An 18,044-nucleotide genomic window follows, 5' to 3' on the forward strand; every position below is an offset into this window, starting at 1 on the left:
ATAACAGAGAGATGAAGGCGGTAATCGGCAATTCTTGGTTCCCTGTAAGATGAAAAATGAAAATGAGAGTTTAAAAGTCACAAAAGATGACAAGCAGATGGTATCAGTCTACCTTACTCCGACAGACTTTCTTCCTGATGCTGTGTACCACACACTGGTGGTTGCATTTCTTGAATTGATGACCGAAACAGATAGTGAAGTATTCAGGAACCGTAGTGATTTTAACTTTGAAGGACACAGAGTCAGTTTAGGTATCGTACAAATTAAGCGTGACGATGAAAAACCACGCGCAATAAAGGTATGATATTAATTGTGTTTGTAAATGTTTAGATAGATTAGTGTTAAAGAGTCGCTATATAATCGAGTTTGAACAATACCACAAATACCTCCAGTGGTACAATCGTTAGGACATCTGCATATCAAGCGGAAGGTTCCGGGTTCGAATCTCGATTGGGGTGATGTTTTCTCATTCTAACATATTTCGTCATCTTATCAGATTTTTTATTATTTTATATAATTTATTCGAAGTATAATAGTATCTTTTCTGTATATAAATTTGGTATTTATAATCTGAAATTGCATAAAGCATATGCATAGGCTTAAATAATATGATTTTTTATAACCTACTTACAACTTTATTTTGTTGATTATCATATGAGTTGAATTACCTAATTAGTTTTAATGTTTCTTATAAGCTTGAAATATATCGTCGGACAATACGGGGTGACAACACAGAAGAGGTGTTACCACTACAAAAAAGTGTCTGCATGAAGGTAACCAATGCATCTGTAATCAATTGACTTTTTTACAATTTTAAACAAGATGTTTACGTAGGCATAGAATACTAAAATATACGCTACGTTTTTGCTGTAGGTATTAGATTACTTGAGGGACCAATTAAAAAGTGTTTGCAACATATACCATGGCATTGGCTATAATCTACGTGTGTCATGCGGTGCGTGTGATCCAAAGAACCATCACTTAGTTGACCTTGAAAAGTGTTTGAAGAAAGATACAGTTCCATGTGGAACCGATACGTCTATGAATACAGCTCATATCAAGCGATATTTTTCTACAGGTAAGTTTTTTTATCCATTCGTCCTTCGTCAATTTAATTACTTCATCTTAATTAAATCTTCATCTTTGTAATCATCATTATTCGTCATTAACAATGATAAATACATATACTACAACATTATTTTATCTCAACTATTCTCGGACCTTCTGACGACGTCTGACAGAAGAGTTCAAATCATGTTTCAGTTATGAATGTATTCAACATCAAATATTCTTGAAACTATCGGTTTTAATTTTAATTATTACAGATCTGATATATTTCATTGATAGTTTAAAAATAAAACAGCTACCATTTTCTGAATTTATTATTCGAAAACTAAAGATACTTGTTCTTTCAGCAAATTAGTGTACAGTATTAGCTTTATTGCTATAGTGATTACAGCTAGACTTCTTCACTCACATATGTTGTCCATGAGGGCTAATCTACATTTCATTTATAAGCCGTTAGATAACTGAAATAATAGTATTGTAATTATTGAAATTCAATATTCAATACAAATATTACAAATAATTACTATACAAAAGTTATACAAACATTATAAAATATTATTGGTAAATGTCCTCAGTTATACTATGTAAAAAGTTTTTTACATAGTTTTACATTTTTCGGTGATTGCTACAAAACAAATGTTGCGTGGACTGTTATATTTTTTAGGGCATAGGCCTACTATAAATGAAATCAGTCTTTTTTATTTTTAAGCAAATAAAAGACACATTGCTTCTAATTTTCCTATTTTTTGGTAAAATTAAAACACAGTGAAAATCACTAATTAACATAAATGAGGGATGAACGAATCCTCTGTGATCCAATATGGCTCTTGAAAATAGTGTAGCTGCTCCTGTTGAATACTATATCGTCCAGTAGGCCTATTATGTCTAGAGACAATAAACAGCACCTGTATTTTACTTGTCTGCTACTACCTTTCCATTGCATAGGTACTTGTGCCCTGGGTCGTCGCAAATGTAAAACCCATTCATGTCTCTGAACATGACATGATACGGGGTAATATCATTTTCCTACAATAAAGCTTGTTAATTTGATTCCCCCGTTTTTAATTTTTTGAAACATACAGTAATTCCTATTATTATTTTTTCTCGATCTGTTACAAATAATACTATACATTTTATCTTTGTGGGCATATCTAATATACTACAGTAGTGTAAACTAGCTTCGAAAGTTAAAATTTCCACTACTTTACCAAAATACTAACATTTCTTTTTTCCCCATTTTTTTCGATCTTTTCAACCCAATTATTTTTTTGGCATTTCTTGTTATCATAACCATAAAAAAATACAAAAGAATGTACAGGGTCATCAACAAACTGTATTCCAAATTGTTTACAAACATAACGTTTTGAAGATAAACATTCTTTTGATTTTCATTTTTGGTTGAAAATGTATTATATATTATATATAACCTGCAAACTTAATTTAAATAAGTTTCAATCGGCCTACTTGTTTTTATCTACAGCCAAAAGTATGAGCAATGTTAACCTACTGTTGCTTCTTAGTACATTTATAGCCATTTCCTTGTATAATACCAATATTCTTACAAAATCCTTTCTAATGATCCATCATTCGTTGTAATCGATAGTCTCAACCCATTGTATTGGTTCCTAACTAAACCAAATGTCAATTTATTTATTAAAACTATCTATGTATTCTAGTAAAAGTAAAAGTCTTGTTTTCGCCAGCGAAGCTTCCTTTAATATAACATTTCTGATCAGTATCTTTTACGTCACCAACTATTAATTCTAATTTATTAGCAATAGCATTATCGGTCTCCTGCTTTTTAAAACTGGTTTTACCATGTTTGCACATCAAGAGATTATTCCTCTGTTGTTCCTTTGTTCCTTTGAAAACTGATAATTTACATATATTAAAATAACAATTAAATGCATTACATAGGGTATCAATGGAATTCCAAAACGTTTGATAAACCATCACTGCCTGAAGCCTTATTGGATTTCATTTCAAACGTGTTTTACATTCATCAATGTTTAGAATCCCTTCACATATTGCCTTGTTCTTCTGATAAGGCGCTGACTTTAGTATTATTTAGTAGGTAACTTAAAATACCTAAAATTGTGGTTCAGATCATTATAATTTATAATCATTATAATGTAACCAGATGAATCTGGAGTTTCTATTTTGTATGGAAAAATGTATTGTATTGTTGTTTATGTTACAGGTGTTGTTGTGGCATCCAGTTCAACTACAGGTATGTTGTATTTATTATGGTATTGGTTTAGATTAAGTTAATATTAATTAAACTGTACAACTTTCTTCATTAAGCAACTAAAAGACACATTTAATTTTCTTATTATTTGAGGTAAAATCACTGATTAACATAAATCGAGAGATGAAAAAATCCTCTGCGATCCAATCTGGCTCTTGAAAATAATAATAATAAATAATATATTTATATAGGATAAAACAATCAAATAACAGTGTATCTGTTTTACATTGTGGTCCTGTTTTAAGCAAAATATACAAAAGAGAAACTTAATTAAATATAATACAGTGTTTATGAAAAAAAATGAGATTTATATCTAGCCTTAAAGGAAGTAATTGTTGGTGCCGATTTAATATTAATTGGTAAACTGTTCCATATTTTTTACTAAGGGTGTATTTAGGTATTGTTACATTCAAATGTTCTACTCCACGTGTTGAGTGGGTGTGAATATCGCGAATCAATTCAATTTCATTTACTAATCTAATTGGTGCAAGGATGTAAACACATTTATACATTAGACATGCTAGGGAGAAATCTCGTTTCTCTTCAAGAGTTTGCCACGATAGGTTCTGGATGATGTTGTCACCCCTTACATTAATATAATCGAAGTTGTTAGTTACAATTCGAGCAGCTCTTTTTTTATGTCGCTTTAAAATATTTTTGTTTAACTCTGTCGTATTTCCCCAGACTGTTATAGCATAATCACTACAAGGCTGAATTGTACTTATATAAGAGTTTCTAGTAACGGTTTACTTAAACTACTAGCCATTTGGATCAGCATATGTTGAATTTCAATGATATATTATATAATTATCAAAATCCATTGTTATTAACATAGTAATTATATGAAAGTGGTCAAACATAGCTACTGAAACAGAACCAAGTTTTGAATGTTGGACACAGTGGTTGATTTTGGACCCTGTTACTTGTTTTATTAACCGTCCTAATTATTGAGGAGATCCCAGATTAGGCTGTAATTAATAATAATAATACTCTTTATTTCATATTCAAATGTACATATACAGCATTAAAGATACAAAGCTCTTTAACTAATATACATAATTACATAATAAAACAATACACTAATAATACAAAAGCCCATGGACCACAAACCACCACAAATCATTATAATTACTGCCTTATTGAGATCTGTTAAAGATATTGGTCAGAGGTCGGATTCGATTGACTTGGGGATTGACTTTAGGAATAGTTACTATGTTTCAGCTTTCCATTCGCTATTATTTATATTACTATAGTTGCTACTGATGCTGATGTTACTCCAGCTACACCAAATGAACCAACCTCAATGCCAGGTTAGTTGATTGTTTATTTTGTCCAACTCATCCAATGTTTCTAGTTTCAGTTTGAATTGTAGGCTATACAATTTTTCCTTTTTGTCTTAACATCAATAAAACAAATATCATTTAAAATGAACAGGGGTAGATCTATGATTTTTTTAAAGGAGAGCTACATATAATATTATAGTAGTTCATAATTTCATTTTTAGCTGTAAAAAGGAGGGAGCTTGCCCTAAGTACAACGCACTAGATCCACCCCTGTTAATAATTGACAATAGGGACCTACATATTTTTGTAAATTACATTAAGGCAAGGTTTACAATTGGAAGGCAATGGGTTTTGAAAAACATTCATTTTTAACTAATAACAAATATAATGTCAATACAGCCTTGTAGAATAACATCAAATAATGGTAAAACAAGCTATCGTGTTTAAAGAAAGTTATAGTAATAATAATAATATTCATACTATTAGATCAACAAACGAAATTCTCTACCAAATCACATAAAATCTGAACTTCATAATTAGTCCTTTACTACTTTCAAATCTTCACTTTGGCAAATATATATTATATATACCTAACTTTTTCTTACCTTTATCCGCATTTTTCTTTTTAATTTTTATATGTGTTACTATGTTGTATTCACTGAACCACCACTTTGTAAATCAGTAAATTTGAATTGAAAGTATATTTCAGTTTAAAGAAAGAACAAATAAATAAATGTCAAATATCAATCATCAGGACATAAGGATATACTATATACAAAAAAGAATATTAGAATATAAAATAAATAAATCCACATAATAATGGTACAGTTTCGACTCTTTAACACATAATGATATTATTATTAATAAAGCGTATTATTACTATTATTAGAATTGAATGATGACGATTACAATGAACTGCTCACCGATGTATCTACTTGGTGGAAGAAACGTGGAAACATTCACATGCTGAGAGTGTTACTTAGTGAGTTCACGAATCGTGATACAACCATTACTTTGAAAAAAATAGAGAGTGAAAGTACACCATATCATCTGCTTGGTCTACTTGAGGGTCCTGGACTTCTCAAACCGGCAGACATTGGTATCCTCATTGAAGCTACTAATATATGCGGACTTCAGGGAGTTCAAGACGTGATTGCAAAAATTGTAAAATTACAGAACTTCAAATGCATTCCATTCAAACATTTTTCTGAGCATCGAAGAAAATTGATAGCGTTTGGTCAGCAATTGAATACAGAGAACATGGTAACTATTGGCCGCCTTAAAGGCATTAAGGAGGTCAACAAATACACAGATCCGTTTTGGTTAATCTTGAAACTGGAAATGAAAGGCACACTTGCAGAAGGAGAAAAGATGGAGAAATTCATTACACTGCTTACAGATAGAAAGATGACGAAAGAAGTGGATGCATTGACAACACTAAAAGGTGAAACAAAGCAGTATAAGCCCATTCACAAATTCAGCAGAAATGTGTTTGTAGTAGAATGGTTTGAGGGAATTGAAAACAATTATGATAAAAGGTTATTATGATGTTATATTTATCAGCATGGATATTGTAACTACTGTACTAAAATACTTTCTTTATAGATGAACAATCAAGAAGTGAAGCTGGACCATCAAGTAATACAGAAAGTATGTTTTTTATTTTTTTTTTCACTCTAACAAAAAGTGAAAATTGTGTTACAAATTCACTTTGAGTATTGTACTTATTTAATAGCATTTGTATACGTTTTATCGATCTAATAGGGTCACAAACTGAATTGTATGTAAACATAAATACTATATTGGCCTATAATGTTTTCGTCTTTAAACGGTATAGATAAGAAAAATAAGTTGTTTCTAATAATTTAAGTGGCCTGCCATGCATACCAGCATGTATCGCATGCAAATTTATATTTTTGAACCTAATCTATAATTGTAAAGCATTTACTGTATAGCAGTCAAATAATTATGTTTGGAACTGAAGTTTAATGAGGTGCAGTTAAGATGTATGTTCTGATGTGGTACTTTAGTGAATGATTTCAATGCCATTTTGCCAATTGTATTACAGTTTGGTTCTATAAAGTTACCAAAAAGTTACAAAAAAATTGAAAAATATATAAAATAACAAGTTAAATCTTAATATTTTATGTTGTTGATTAGTTCTCTTTAGAAGTTTAAATAAAATGTTATAGTAATAGTATTCATCATCATGGATATTGTAATTACTTTTCTAAAATACTTTTGTTATAGGTAAATGATCAAGAAGTGAAGCTGGACCATCAAGCAATGCAGAAAGTATGTTTTATTTCAATAGAGTTAGAGTCCTAATATTCTACTTATTTAGACTTTTATTGCAGAATTGTGTAATTTCTTGTTTACATTAATATTTTTTAATTGTGAGTTGCAGTTCTTATTTGATAGTATTGAGGCATTTTCTAGACTATTTACAGTATGGTATATATATAATTCATGGGTGAAAATACCAGGAGTGGATTGCAGTAAGGTCTTAAGCCTGGTCTTAGACTTAAGCCACAGATGAAACCCTTAGCAACGATGGTCTTAGATTAAAAATAATTGCAATATGAAGTCTAAGCCTAAGACTATCAACGATATGATCTTAGATTCTGTGCCTCCATGCGTGCCTAGCGGCGCGATGCGAGCATGCAGCCGCACGATGCGAGCGCACAGGTTAAAGTACCTAGGCCAGCAATAAACATCATGGCGAATTTTTTAAATTGAATTATTGTTATAGTAATTTAATAAAAAAACAATTTTTCTATTTCTTTTATTTTTCAAATTTATCATAGATTTATATATATATATAAAACCAAAAACATAGAAATTTGTATTTACTTTGTTGTAGAATTATCAGCCAGCAACAACAACAGTATCTGAATGGTGTGATGAACATTCCCAAAGAAATCTAAACAAAATGAAAATGGCAATCGGCGAGCTCAAGTTCAAGAGCAGGAAGACAAGATGAAAGAATTCATTAAGAAACTTGATGAAAAGAAAATAATTAATGAAGTTAATGAATTGACGAGTTTAGATAATTGATATTTCCATTCCAATTTTTTACTACTCCACTCCCAAAGACTTTTAATAAGACTTTGTGTATGTAAAGCATCATGTGTACATGATTGTCTTATGAAACTTTGAGGGTCCCTAATGATCAGCAATTGCTAGACGGATCATCATCATTAAATATGGTTAAAAAAGTGGCATAACGGCTATGAGCGCTCACTGGCTAAACCCAGGGGCCCCAGAGCTTATGGGGCTCCTTAACAGTGCCTAGAGGGAAAACGGGCATTCAAATATGTCGAAAAAGGCTAAAAATGTCCAGGGCCTACAGCGTTGGAGGGCCACTTATGTTTCCTAAACCAGGGGCCTTCTGCGTTATGCTTTGCTACTGCTTGCCAGGCTTTGCTATTGCTTACCTGGAGAGCCCCTCTCTCCGAAGAGAAGTTTAACATACATAACCATATCAACGCCCCCACCCCCACCCGATAATGGTATAGTCCATTCAACATCGCACACTAATGAGACATACCTACATCAGATTGTCTTCATTTGTTTTAACACTGTTTTGTGTGTACGTCAACAAGAAACGAACTGAAAAAGTGGAAAACACAAAGATAACGAAGCGAAGTGTCATACTCTGTTATCACACTAGTGAAATATGTGAATTTGTACAGGCTTTGCTGTCAGTGATTCGTTGAAAGTCGATATTTTAGGGTGTTCCCTAAAATAGAAAATAAGAGATACGTTTTAAACCGCTATTCTAGGCTAGGAGAAGACTAACTAGAATAGAAACCGATACATTCTAATAATTCCTAAGTTAAACTACTAAGAAAACAAAGATAATAAAGCTAAGTGTCGTACTCTGTTATCACGCTAGTGAAATACGTGAATTAGTACAGACTTTGCTATCAGTGATTCGTTAAAAATCGATATTTTAGGTTGTTCCCTAAAATAGAAAGAAAGAGATACGTCTCAATCCGTTATTCTAGGCTAGAAAAAGATTAGAATAGAAACCGATACGTTTCTAAAACTCCTGAGTGGAACTACTAAGAAAACAAAGACAACAAAGCGTCAAACTCTGTTATCACGCTAGTGAAATACGGGAATTAGTATAGGCTTTGCTATCAGTGATTCGTTGAAAATCGATATTCTAGGATGTTCCCTGAAATATAAAATAAAATATACGTTTCAAGCCGTTATTCTAGGCTAGAAGACGACTAACTAGAATAGAAACCGATACGTTCTTAGAATTTCTAAGTGGAAATACTAAGAAAACAAAGATAACAAAGCTAAGTGTCGTACTCTGTTATCACGCTAGTGAAATACGTGAATTAGTACAGGCTTTGCGATCAAGGATTTGTGGTTTCGTGAATATGCTGGATCAACTTCAGTATTGAATTATCTTATGGCGGGATCTGTCCACTTATTTGTATAAAGTTATTTATAAGGAAAGTTGGCTCTGTTTTTTTTTATAAAGAGAGCCAGTTGAAATATAATGCCCTATCATTGGGGGGAGGGGTGGTGGTGTGGTATTTTTAGAATTGGTTCAACCATTGGTATTTGATTATTTTGTGAGAAAACATCGCTGAATCATTTATATTAAGTTATAATAAGGCAAATTGCGTATTATGGATTACATTATGAATCAAACATTTACACTCTACTGATTGGTTGAAAGTTTCACATGATTAAATATATTTTAGATTATTGTTTAACAAATAGTAAATAATATTATATAAATTACGTCACATGACTACTAATGCACATTCAGCTTTTTTTGTAATTGAAAACCAACCAGTAGAGTGCGCCATTTGTTTTGCTTAGCTGCAAAAATCCGAGCACCACATTCTTTAACTAGAGCCTTATTTTGACATTCGATTCAAGGTGGAAGTGACGAATAAATTGAATACAAATTTACTTTAGAACTGTAGGTGTGTTTAAATGTTTGATTCATAATATAAAAACAAATATACATTGGTTGCCTACTTATTTATATTGTAGATGTATGTATCAAGATTTACTTGTCAGTATGTTTATCTTGGGTCATAGTTTGTGGAACCAAAGTACACTCAACTGCTCTACATGTTACAATGTATATATATATATATATATATATATATATTTGTATTTTACATATTTGATTTTGTTTATTATGTAACACAGGTTACTTTCCTTCTATTATCTCAAGTCTTATTTTTGTATTTACCTTTTTGTTAATTTAATTTTTTTTTGTATATTTGTAAATTTGATTGGCTATAAATAAATAAGGATAACAAAGTTTTATTTTTGTAAATAAAAGTGAAAAAATGAATACATTTTGATTATGTTTTATTACGTTTTTGTATGACATATCATTATATAACTAAAACACAAAAAATTGTGAAAGAAATTAATTGATAGTTTTACAGTTATAAAAAATTAATTATTAAATATTAATTAAATACAGTTGAACCTCTTGTAAACGGCCACGGCCAATTATTTTTACTAAAAATTTGATTTTTTTGTATGGTAAATTACCTCCACTAAGCGGACACCCAAAAAAATTGTTTTGAATTTTGACAACCAAAATACACTTTTGATACGTATTTTGCTTTATTTTGAAGCCGTTTTAAAAACATTTCCGTGAAGAACATTCCTGTGGTTTTTAGATGAGATGAGAAAACTACACTGATTATATATACTAGATGGTACGCTCGCTTCGCTCGCGTACCATCTAGGTCGTGCCCACAGATGGTTCTCGAATACATAATAATTTCAGCGTTAAAAAAACTGGCGATTTCAAATGTACGTACCGCAGGACAATAATACATGTCGTTTACAGGAACGAATAAATAGTCACTGTGATTTATGTACTGTAAAATTAGTACCCTGGGAATTACTTCCGAAAGAGAAACTTGTCACAAAATGAGACCAATTGTTTAAGTCAAATTTAAACAAACTTATATTGTGTTTTGTATGTAACATTATAGGGTTGAGGGGTGGGAAAGAGGATGGGTGCAAAGAGGAACAATTTTTAAATATATTCTTTACCCATTTATTAACGAAATATTAATTGTTTTCATGTTTTACAAATAATATACCACTAAACTCAGTAGTTAAACATTGCGATTTAATACTTTGTTGAAACTATCACCGTCATAGTCAATTGAAATAGTACAGTACATGTAACGATACATCACTACGACGTACACATGTTTATATAATGTAAAACAATTTGTGAAAACCACCTCTATTCGGGGAAAATCATAAATTCGATTTAATCGTCAATAAATATTAAATTATCTAACTCAACTCAATTAGTAGGCCTAATGGTTTTACATTGTTTCTTAGAGCAAATTCTAAGTTGGTTCCTGCCCTACCCACCCCCTACCCACCAAAGTTGTTCTGCGTTTAGGGCATGTGATGTACCGTAGGCCTATCCTCTACTGGTTTTACAACGCTACTCATGCCAGTGAGGGAAGGATGATGATATGGGTGGTTTAACTTCAATAATAAATATGTGTATATAATATACGGCGAGTGAAAACGCTAGCTCATTATCCGTAAAAAAAAAATTTATGTCCAACCTCTGCAGCACAGATTGAAAAAAAAAATGGATCGAATTTCTCTTATGAGTATACAGTACCTGTACTTGCCTTTACGACGCCTGAGGAATAGACACTTGTGGAACAGAGATTGGAATGTCCCATTCATCGCAAATCAATACATTTGTATAACCGTATATTAAATCTATCAAAATAGTATTTTTTAAAGAAAATTGGCCTGTCTTCAACATTATGATGCTATACTCGAGCTGTTCAACCGGTTTTCAGCCATTAAACAAAATTATCGTAGGAGGAGATAGGAAAATGCGAAGCATCCTCGTATTATTATCTGCGGGTATTTTTCAAGACGTACATCCATTAGACAGTGTATACCACGATCGAAAAACACCCCTATTTGGGTCAAATCGTTGAACCTAAATTCGTTTTAATCGTCAATAACTAATTATCGAACTCAATTTAATTAGTAAACAGGGTTACATCAGGTGGTTAAAATCAGTACCGAAAGTACGAACCAACTTTATATACCATCGAGTAAACATTCTAGAAATAACGCGCGATTTACCGAATTTTGCCCTTACGTAAATTTATATATAGATATATATTACATCGATTGTATAAACTCATTTACAATATATATTATGCAAATATTGAGGCCACTTGTTATCATTATGAAAACTCACAAATAATCACATCTGATAACTTATGACAATATTGACAATGATTGGTTGAAATAATGTATATTTACAGTGTTTTTGTTTAATTGTCATTAATTCTTCTTTTATATAATATATTTCATAATTTAATAGATATGCTTGAATTCTCTGCTTATCAACTTTTACATCTATTTATGCGAGTTGACATTTATTTATTAAGCATAGAAGGATGCAAAGTACAAAACAGATAAACAAAAATTGAAAGGGGACACAACTAGAAGATACATCATCTTATTGAAGCTACTATTAATATATTTCAAATCATTGGTGGCGCTGTTGAAAATAACTTTATAAAGTTATAATTATTTGCAAGTACTTTGCAATTAATCTAATAATCATTGATGCATTCACTCTCCTGACACTAAGACAAACTTTTACATGTACACTCTTAAACCTACGAAAGCCTATTAGGGCCAACAAAAAAATAATATTGCTTTCACAAATTCGAAATAACGAATTATTAATTCGTTTTCTCGAATTATTAATTCATTATTTCGAATTTATTTAAGTAATTTGAAATTTCGAATTATTAATTCGAATTTTCAAATTATTAATTCGTTATTTCGAATTAAATAATTTGACCTCTGCCCTTTCTAATGACATCCAGACCATCCCGGATTACATTAGCTCATAGGGTGCTAATGCAATCTGGTCTTCAGACCCATTTTTTTGTGAAAGTGAATAACTATTATGTGACATTAAAATAACATATTCAACAAAACAATTAAAAAAATATTGTTTTCAGGGGGACAATATATCTTTAAATTCTTATCAAGTTTTAGTAGCCAACAGTTTTGTAATTGTTCCAGAAATAAAATACTGTTATTAAAGTTTCAATAAACAAAATGTTGTTGTTAAATTACATCTGTTTTACTGTATTGTACAGCTACATAACACAATTCTGTCTGATCATCACCAACTTAACATAATACTATAAATATAATTGTTTATATTGTATTCATTACATGTGTTCGTTGCAATTGTTCTAACTTTGTATTGAAAATAATATCACAGCGACAATTAATTAATAACAAAAACGATTTATAAAATGATAATGTGATATCAAGTGCTTGCTGTGGCATTTGATTAGATGACGTCAAGAAACATATTTATAAGACTGCTGTATAACTGCAAACCTTCATCACATGTTTTCGGCATTGATAGCTGCCATTCTTCCAAAAATATGGAACATAAGTCGAACACGTCCTTATCGCATGGAATCTGGCTTTTGAAGATGGATTCACTTTCACAAACTTCAACTTTAGCCACATCAACGGGAATAATACACTCTTGTCCCCCGAATAAGTATGGTACATTGTACATCAATGTCGGGCGTCCAAACGGACCATGGCTATTTCTCGATTTTGAGATGCGATGGGCATTACACTCATTTGCAACCGTGTCCAGTTCATCCTTTAAAAAAGGCAAATATAATACAGTACAGTAAAAACAAATAGTTTAATGACAGTTTAGACCGTGAAAAAAAAACAATATCGTAAATAAAAGAGGAGTGATTTAATTATAGGCTAATATTGTTTGCTTTTCAAATTGTTGCGAAAGCCCAAATTATTATTATAATTGTCGTACTTGTGGACTATAATGCATAGCACACAATGTAATTGCTGTATTGCTTACCTGGATAATTTCCATAAAACAACATTGTAATAAAGACTTGTCTATAAGACCTCCATCATATCTACCGTCATTCGTTAGTTATTTAAAGGCGTCTATCCAAAACTGAGTGTTTTCTGAGAATGCCCCACCAACTCTCAATTCGTTGATTATGCTGACTTGTTCCTTGTATAAAACTGCTGTTCTCATTACAAAAAAATGGTTGCATTGGATCAACAATAGAATTTTCAGTTCCAAAATCTGTTCTAATAGACTTTGGACAACCCATTTTTTGGCGAACAGAATTTACGTGATAGCCGGCTATAACTTTTGGATTGCTGCTAGTTAAGTAAGCTTCTAGCCATATTATGTGTCTAGAGAATCCGTATATACAGCCATTTATACAAATGCCGTATATACTGGCTTAAGTTTGTCGTACGAGATATAGTTTGGGCCAGGTACATGATAAATTCTTCTGTGTAGTCATCGTCTCCTTCTTGCTTCGACACCCTCTGGGTCAAGGAGGTTTAAAATTATTCTGACCGTCTTTTTATCTATGTTTAACCCATTTTGTGTGCAACGAATGTGCATCCACCTGTACCCATGTAGCATCCCTGACGTCTGTAATTGGCTTTCAATGAACGCAGCGACTTCCAGTTTGTCAGAATGCCGTTTTCTTCGACTAAGGCATATTTTTTCAGCCTTCGCTTTAATGTCCGTTTACTTATCAAAATATCATGATCTTCTGCTAACATTTCAATAATCTCTTGATAATTTAAGCTACGTTTGAAATATAATCTAATCCAATGGTTTTCAGGACGCATGGTGACCAGATTGCATTAGCACCCTATGAGCTAATGCACTCCGGGATGGTTGGGATGTCATTAGATCTTGATCTAACCGGGTTCCCATTTATACACGTGGAGAGAGGCAAACGTAAATAAAGTATCTTGCCTAAGGATACAAGCAATGCGGCGAGATTTGGATTCGAAACTCGGTTTCACGATCAGTAGTCCAACGTCCAACACCCTGCGCCCCACGCCCTCACAGGAAGCAATATAATAGAATGATAATAGAAGAAAATAACTTTTAAAAAATATAATGACATATAATATTTTTTGAATTGTAATAAAAAACATATTTTCATCCAGGTACCGGTATTACAATTAATATTAATGTCAAACAATCAGAAAACGGTATTGTAATGACACATCAATGTACAGTGGTTTTATTTCATTGAGCTCGGTGAATCTTTAAATCCCGTTTACAGTACGTACATCATAGATGTGCATAATCATAAAAATGACCTCATATGGTATCAGTCAAAGTGAACGCGGAAATCTAATGTAATGAAGATACAAATAAAATAGGCAAACAATAAATCAAAACGACAAAGTAAAACAACCAGAAAGAAATTGCGAAGTACAAGTGAGAGTAATTGGAGAGAAGTATATACTGTAAGTAAATGGATTGGAATAAAGTAAGAGTAGAAAACAATTACGATAGCTTGGTATTTATAAACAGTAATATTATTTAATGGTTGCAATCGTTGGGATATAATAGTAAACTATTAATTTTATTACCAACGGTTTAACTTGAGCTTTCTTATTTTCCTGTACAATATTTACATTTATAACTATCATTGTTTAGGTTATTGTTATGAATATGTTATATTATTCATATTTACTAATTTCAATTCTGTATTATAGGCTTCTAGAATTGGCAATGAGTGTGGAATTTCCGAAGAAGCAATCATCGTTGCCATAACGTATATGAATGACATTGGAAAGATTATGTATTCCAATAAAGACGAGAAATTAAGGAACACAGTAATAATGAGTAACGCAACACCTTTTCCTCAAGAATACCTTCATCTTCAAGTCTTTTCCATCGCCTTTTCATTTCCATCTGTACTCAAATAAAAGTAATACTGATCACATTTACATTAACTTATTAACGAATTACCGGGATTGTACAAAATACCAATCTAGGGTATCCTAGATAGTTTCACTTTTCTACTTTCACGCCATACAAATGATAGAACAGACTCGCACGCTAAATGTTCATTTGTAAAATTTACCATAACAAATTAATTGACAAAATTGCCCTCCAGTGGATCAAAACAGCCTATTGTTCGGCACAGATTGCAACCACTCCCCCTCTATCTTTAAGTAGACTGGAGCAGCCGCTTAACATATTTATTTGAGGATATGTGTAGGCCTGTGTTCATAATTAATCTGGTCGCATTTTTAGTATCTATATATAAATTTACGTAAGGGCAAAATTCGATAAATCTCGGTTAATTTATAGAATTTTTACTCGATGGTATATAAAGTTGGTTCATACTTTCGGTACTGATTTTAACCATCTGACATAACCCTGTTTACTAATTAAATTGAGTTAGGTAATTAGTTATTGACGATTAAAACGAATTTAGGTTCAACGATTTGCCCCAAATAGGGGTGTTTTCCGATCGTGGTATACACTGTCTAATGGATGTCCATCTTGAAAAATACCCGCCACAAAAATGCGAGGAGGCTTCGCATTTTCCTATCTCCTCCTACGATAATTGTTTTTAATAGTTGAAAACTGATTGAACAGCTAGAGTACAGCATCATAATGTTGAAGACAGGCCGATTTTCTAAAAAAAAATACTATTTTGATAGATTTAATATACGATTATACAAATGTATTGATTTGCGATGAATGGAACATCCCAGAGTTTGGTTTAACACAAGTAGGTAAATTTATGAGCCCTTGGTTTAACACATACGGAGGTAAATATATGGGCCCTTTGAGAATAAACTTGCAATACTTTGACAATACAGTAAATATCTATTAACTATTTTTGGTCGTCATTTGAATCGAACATTTCTTACTGTGAATGTTCATACTGTTAGATGTAATAGAAAAATATATACAAATAAACTTTATTACTGAGATTGTGGTTAGGCTCTACTGATATATAAACACATTATTATATACAAATAAACTTTATACTGACAGTTCCTTCTCAACGTTTGTATTAATTAATAATTACCAATAATATAAACGTCGTAGTGGTGTATCGTGACATGTACTTTGATATTTCAATCGATTATGACAGTGACAGTTTTAACAAAGTATTAAATCGCAAATGTTTTACTTTATTTAGAGGTATATTATTTATAGGCCTATAAAACATGAACAAAATATTTCGTTACTGAGTGGATAAAGAATATATTTAAAAATTGTTCCTCTTTGTACCTATCCGCTTTCCCATCCCTCAACCCTAATGTTACATACAAAACACAAATTGGGTTTCTTTAAATGAGTCCAAATCAAAAATTTGGACTCATTTTGTGATAAGTTTCTCCTTCGGAAGTAATTCCCAGGGTGCTAATTTTAGTTGACTACATAAATCATCGTGTCTATTTATTCGTTTCTGTAAACGACAATGTATTATAGTCCTGCGGTACGTACATTTGAAATCGCCAGTTTTGTTACGCTGAAATTACTGTGTATTCGAGAACCATCTGTGGGCACGACCTAGATGGTACGCGAGCGAAGCGAGCGTACCATCTAGTTAATATATAATTGTCTAACATACATCTTTAATATCTGGTGGAAATAATGTGATCACAGTTGTCAACATCTGTATCATCGTGTGAAGATTAGTATTATATTGGTTAATTGATAATCGTTTAAATACAATCTCTAGCTTAAACAAAAAACTAAAATAATGTATCCTCTGTTCTATATTGTTTATAAACACTGTTTTTAATAACAGGAAGGAGACGGTTACCGTGAATTCTTGGTGCCATGTCGGATGAAAGTGTATTCAAATACTAGTCTAGAAGTGACAAAAGATGACATGCAGATGGTATCAATTTATCTGACTCCGACAGACTTTCTTCCTGAAGCTGTGTACCACACTTTAGTTGTTACATTTCTTGAATTAATGATGGGAACAGATAGTGATGATTCACAGGTGTTCCGGAATCGTAGTGATTTTGAATTTAAAGATCACAAAATCAGTTTAGGTGCCGTTGACATCAAGCATGATAATGAAAAACCACACGCAATTAAGGTAGATCAATAATAGCATATACATAAATACTAGATTAATTATAATCTATATTATATGTATTACTTATCATTATCGTTTCATAATGCATCTTGTACTACGCACCTATACCTACCAACTTAACATACCAAATTATCAAATGATGTTTACACATCTTTAATAAAGAAAGTAACACAAATTTACTTTTTTTATTACTTAATAGCTTCAAATATATCGTAGGACTATATATACTATACCATTCAATCTGGCTCTTAAATATAGTGTAGCTGCTCCTGTTGAAGACTATATCGTCCAGTAGGCCTATTATGTCTAGAGACAATAAACAGCACCTGCATTTTAATTGTCTGCTACTACCTTTCCATTACATTGGTTACTTTTGTAAGTGCCCTGGGTCGTCGCCATATAAATCCCATTCACGATACGGGATAATATCATTTTACTACAATAATTTATGTTAATTTTCTTCCCCCGTTTTAAATTTCTTGAAAC

The 18,044-nt window shown here is 31.8% G+C and overlaps 1 protein-coding gene and 1 pseudogene across 2 annotated transcripts; one reads left to right on the forward strand and one right to left on the reverse strand.

The window, feature by feature from the left end:
- The first annotated feature begins 698 nt into the window (after positions 1-698).
- LOC140058596 (uncharacterized) lies at positions 699-9,803 on the forward strand. 2 transcript variants are annotated; one of them, XM_072104274.1, is made up of 8 exons: positions 699-773; positions 874-1,078; positions 3,269-3,298; positions 4,570-4,626; positions 5,489-6,043; positions 6,205-6,249; positions 6,850-6,894; positions 7,463-9,803. In XM_072104274.1, exons 1-7 carry the CDS (start codon positions 768-770, stop codon positions 6,855-6,857), a joined length of 906 nt encoding a protein of 301 aa, XP_071960375.1. In that variant the 5' UTR covers positions 699-767; the 3' UTR covers positions 6,858-6,894; positions 7,463-9,803. The 2 variants fall into 2 exon arrangements, with proteins under 2 accessions (XP_071960375.1, XP_071960376.1); XM_072104275.1 differs by lacking the exon at positions 4,570-4,626.
- Positions 9,804-12,951: 3,148 nt separating this feature from the next.
- LOC140058208 (uncharacterized) lies at positions 12,952-14,313 on the reverse strand (annotated as a pseudogene).
- Between the last annotated feature and the right edge of the window lie 3,731 nt (positions 14,314-18,044).

Source organism: Antedon mediterranea, chromosome 9 (genome assembly GCF_964355755.1).
Source record: "Antedon mediterranea chromosome 9, ecAntMedi1.1, whole genome shotgun sequence".
Classification (NCBI taxonomy): Eukaryota; Metazoa; Echinodermata; class Crinoidea; order Comatulida; family Antedonidae; genus Antedon; species Antedon mediterranea.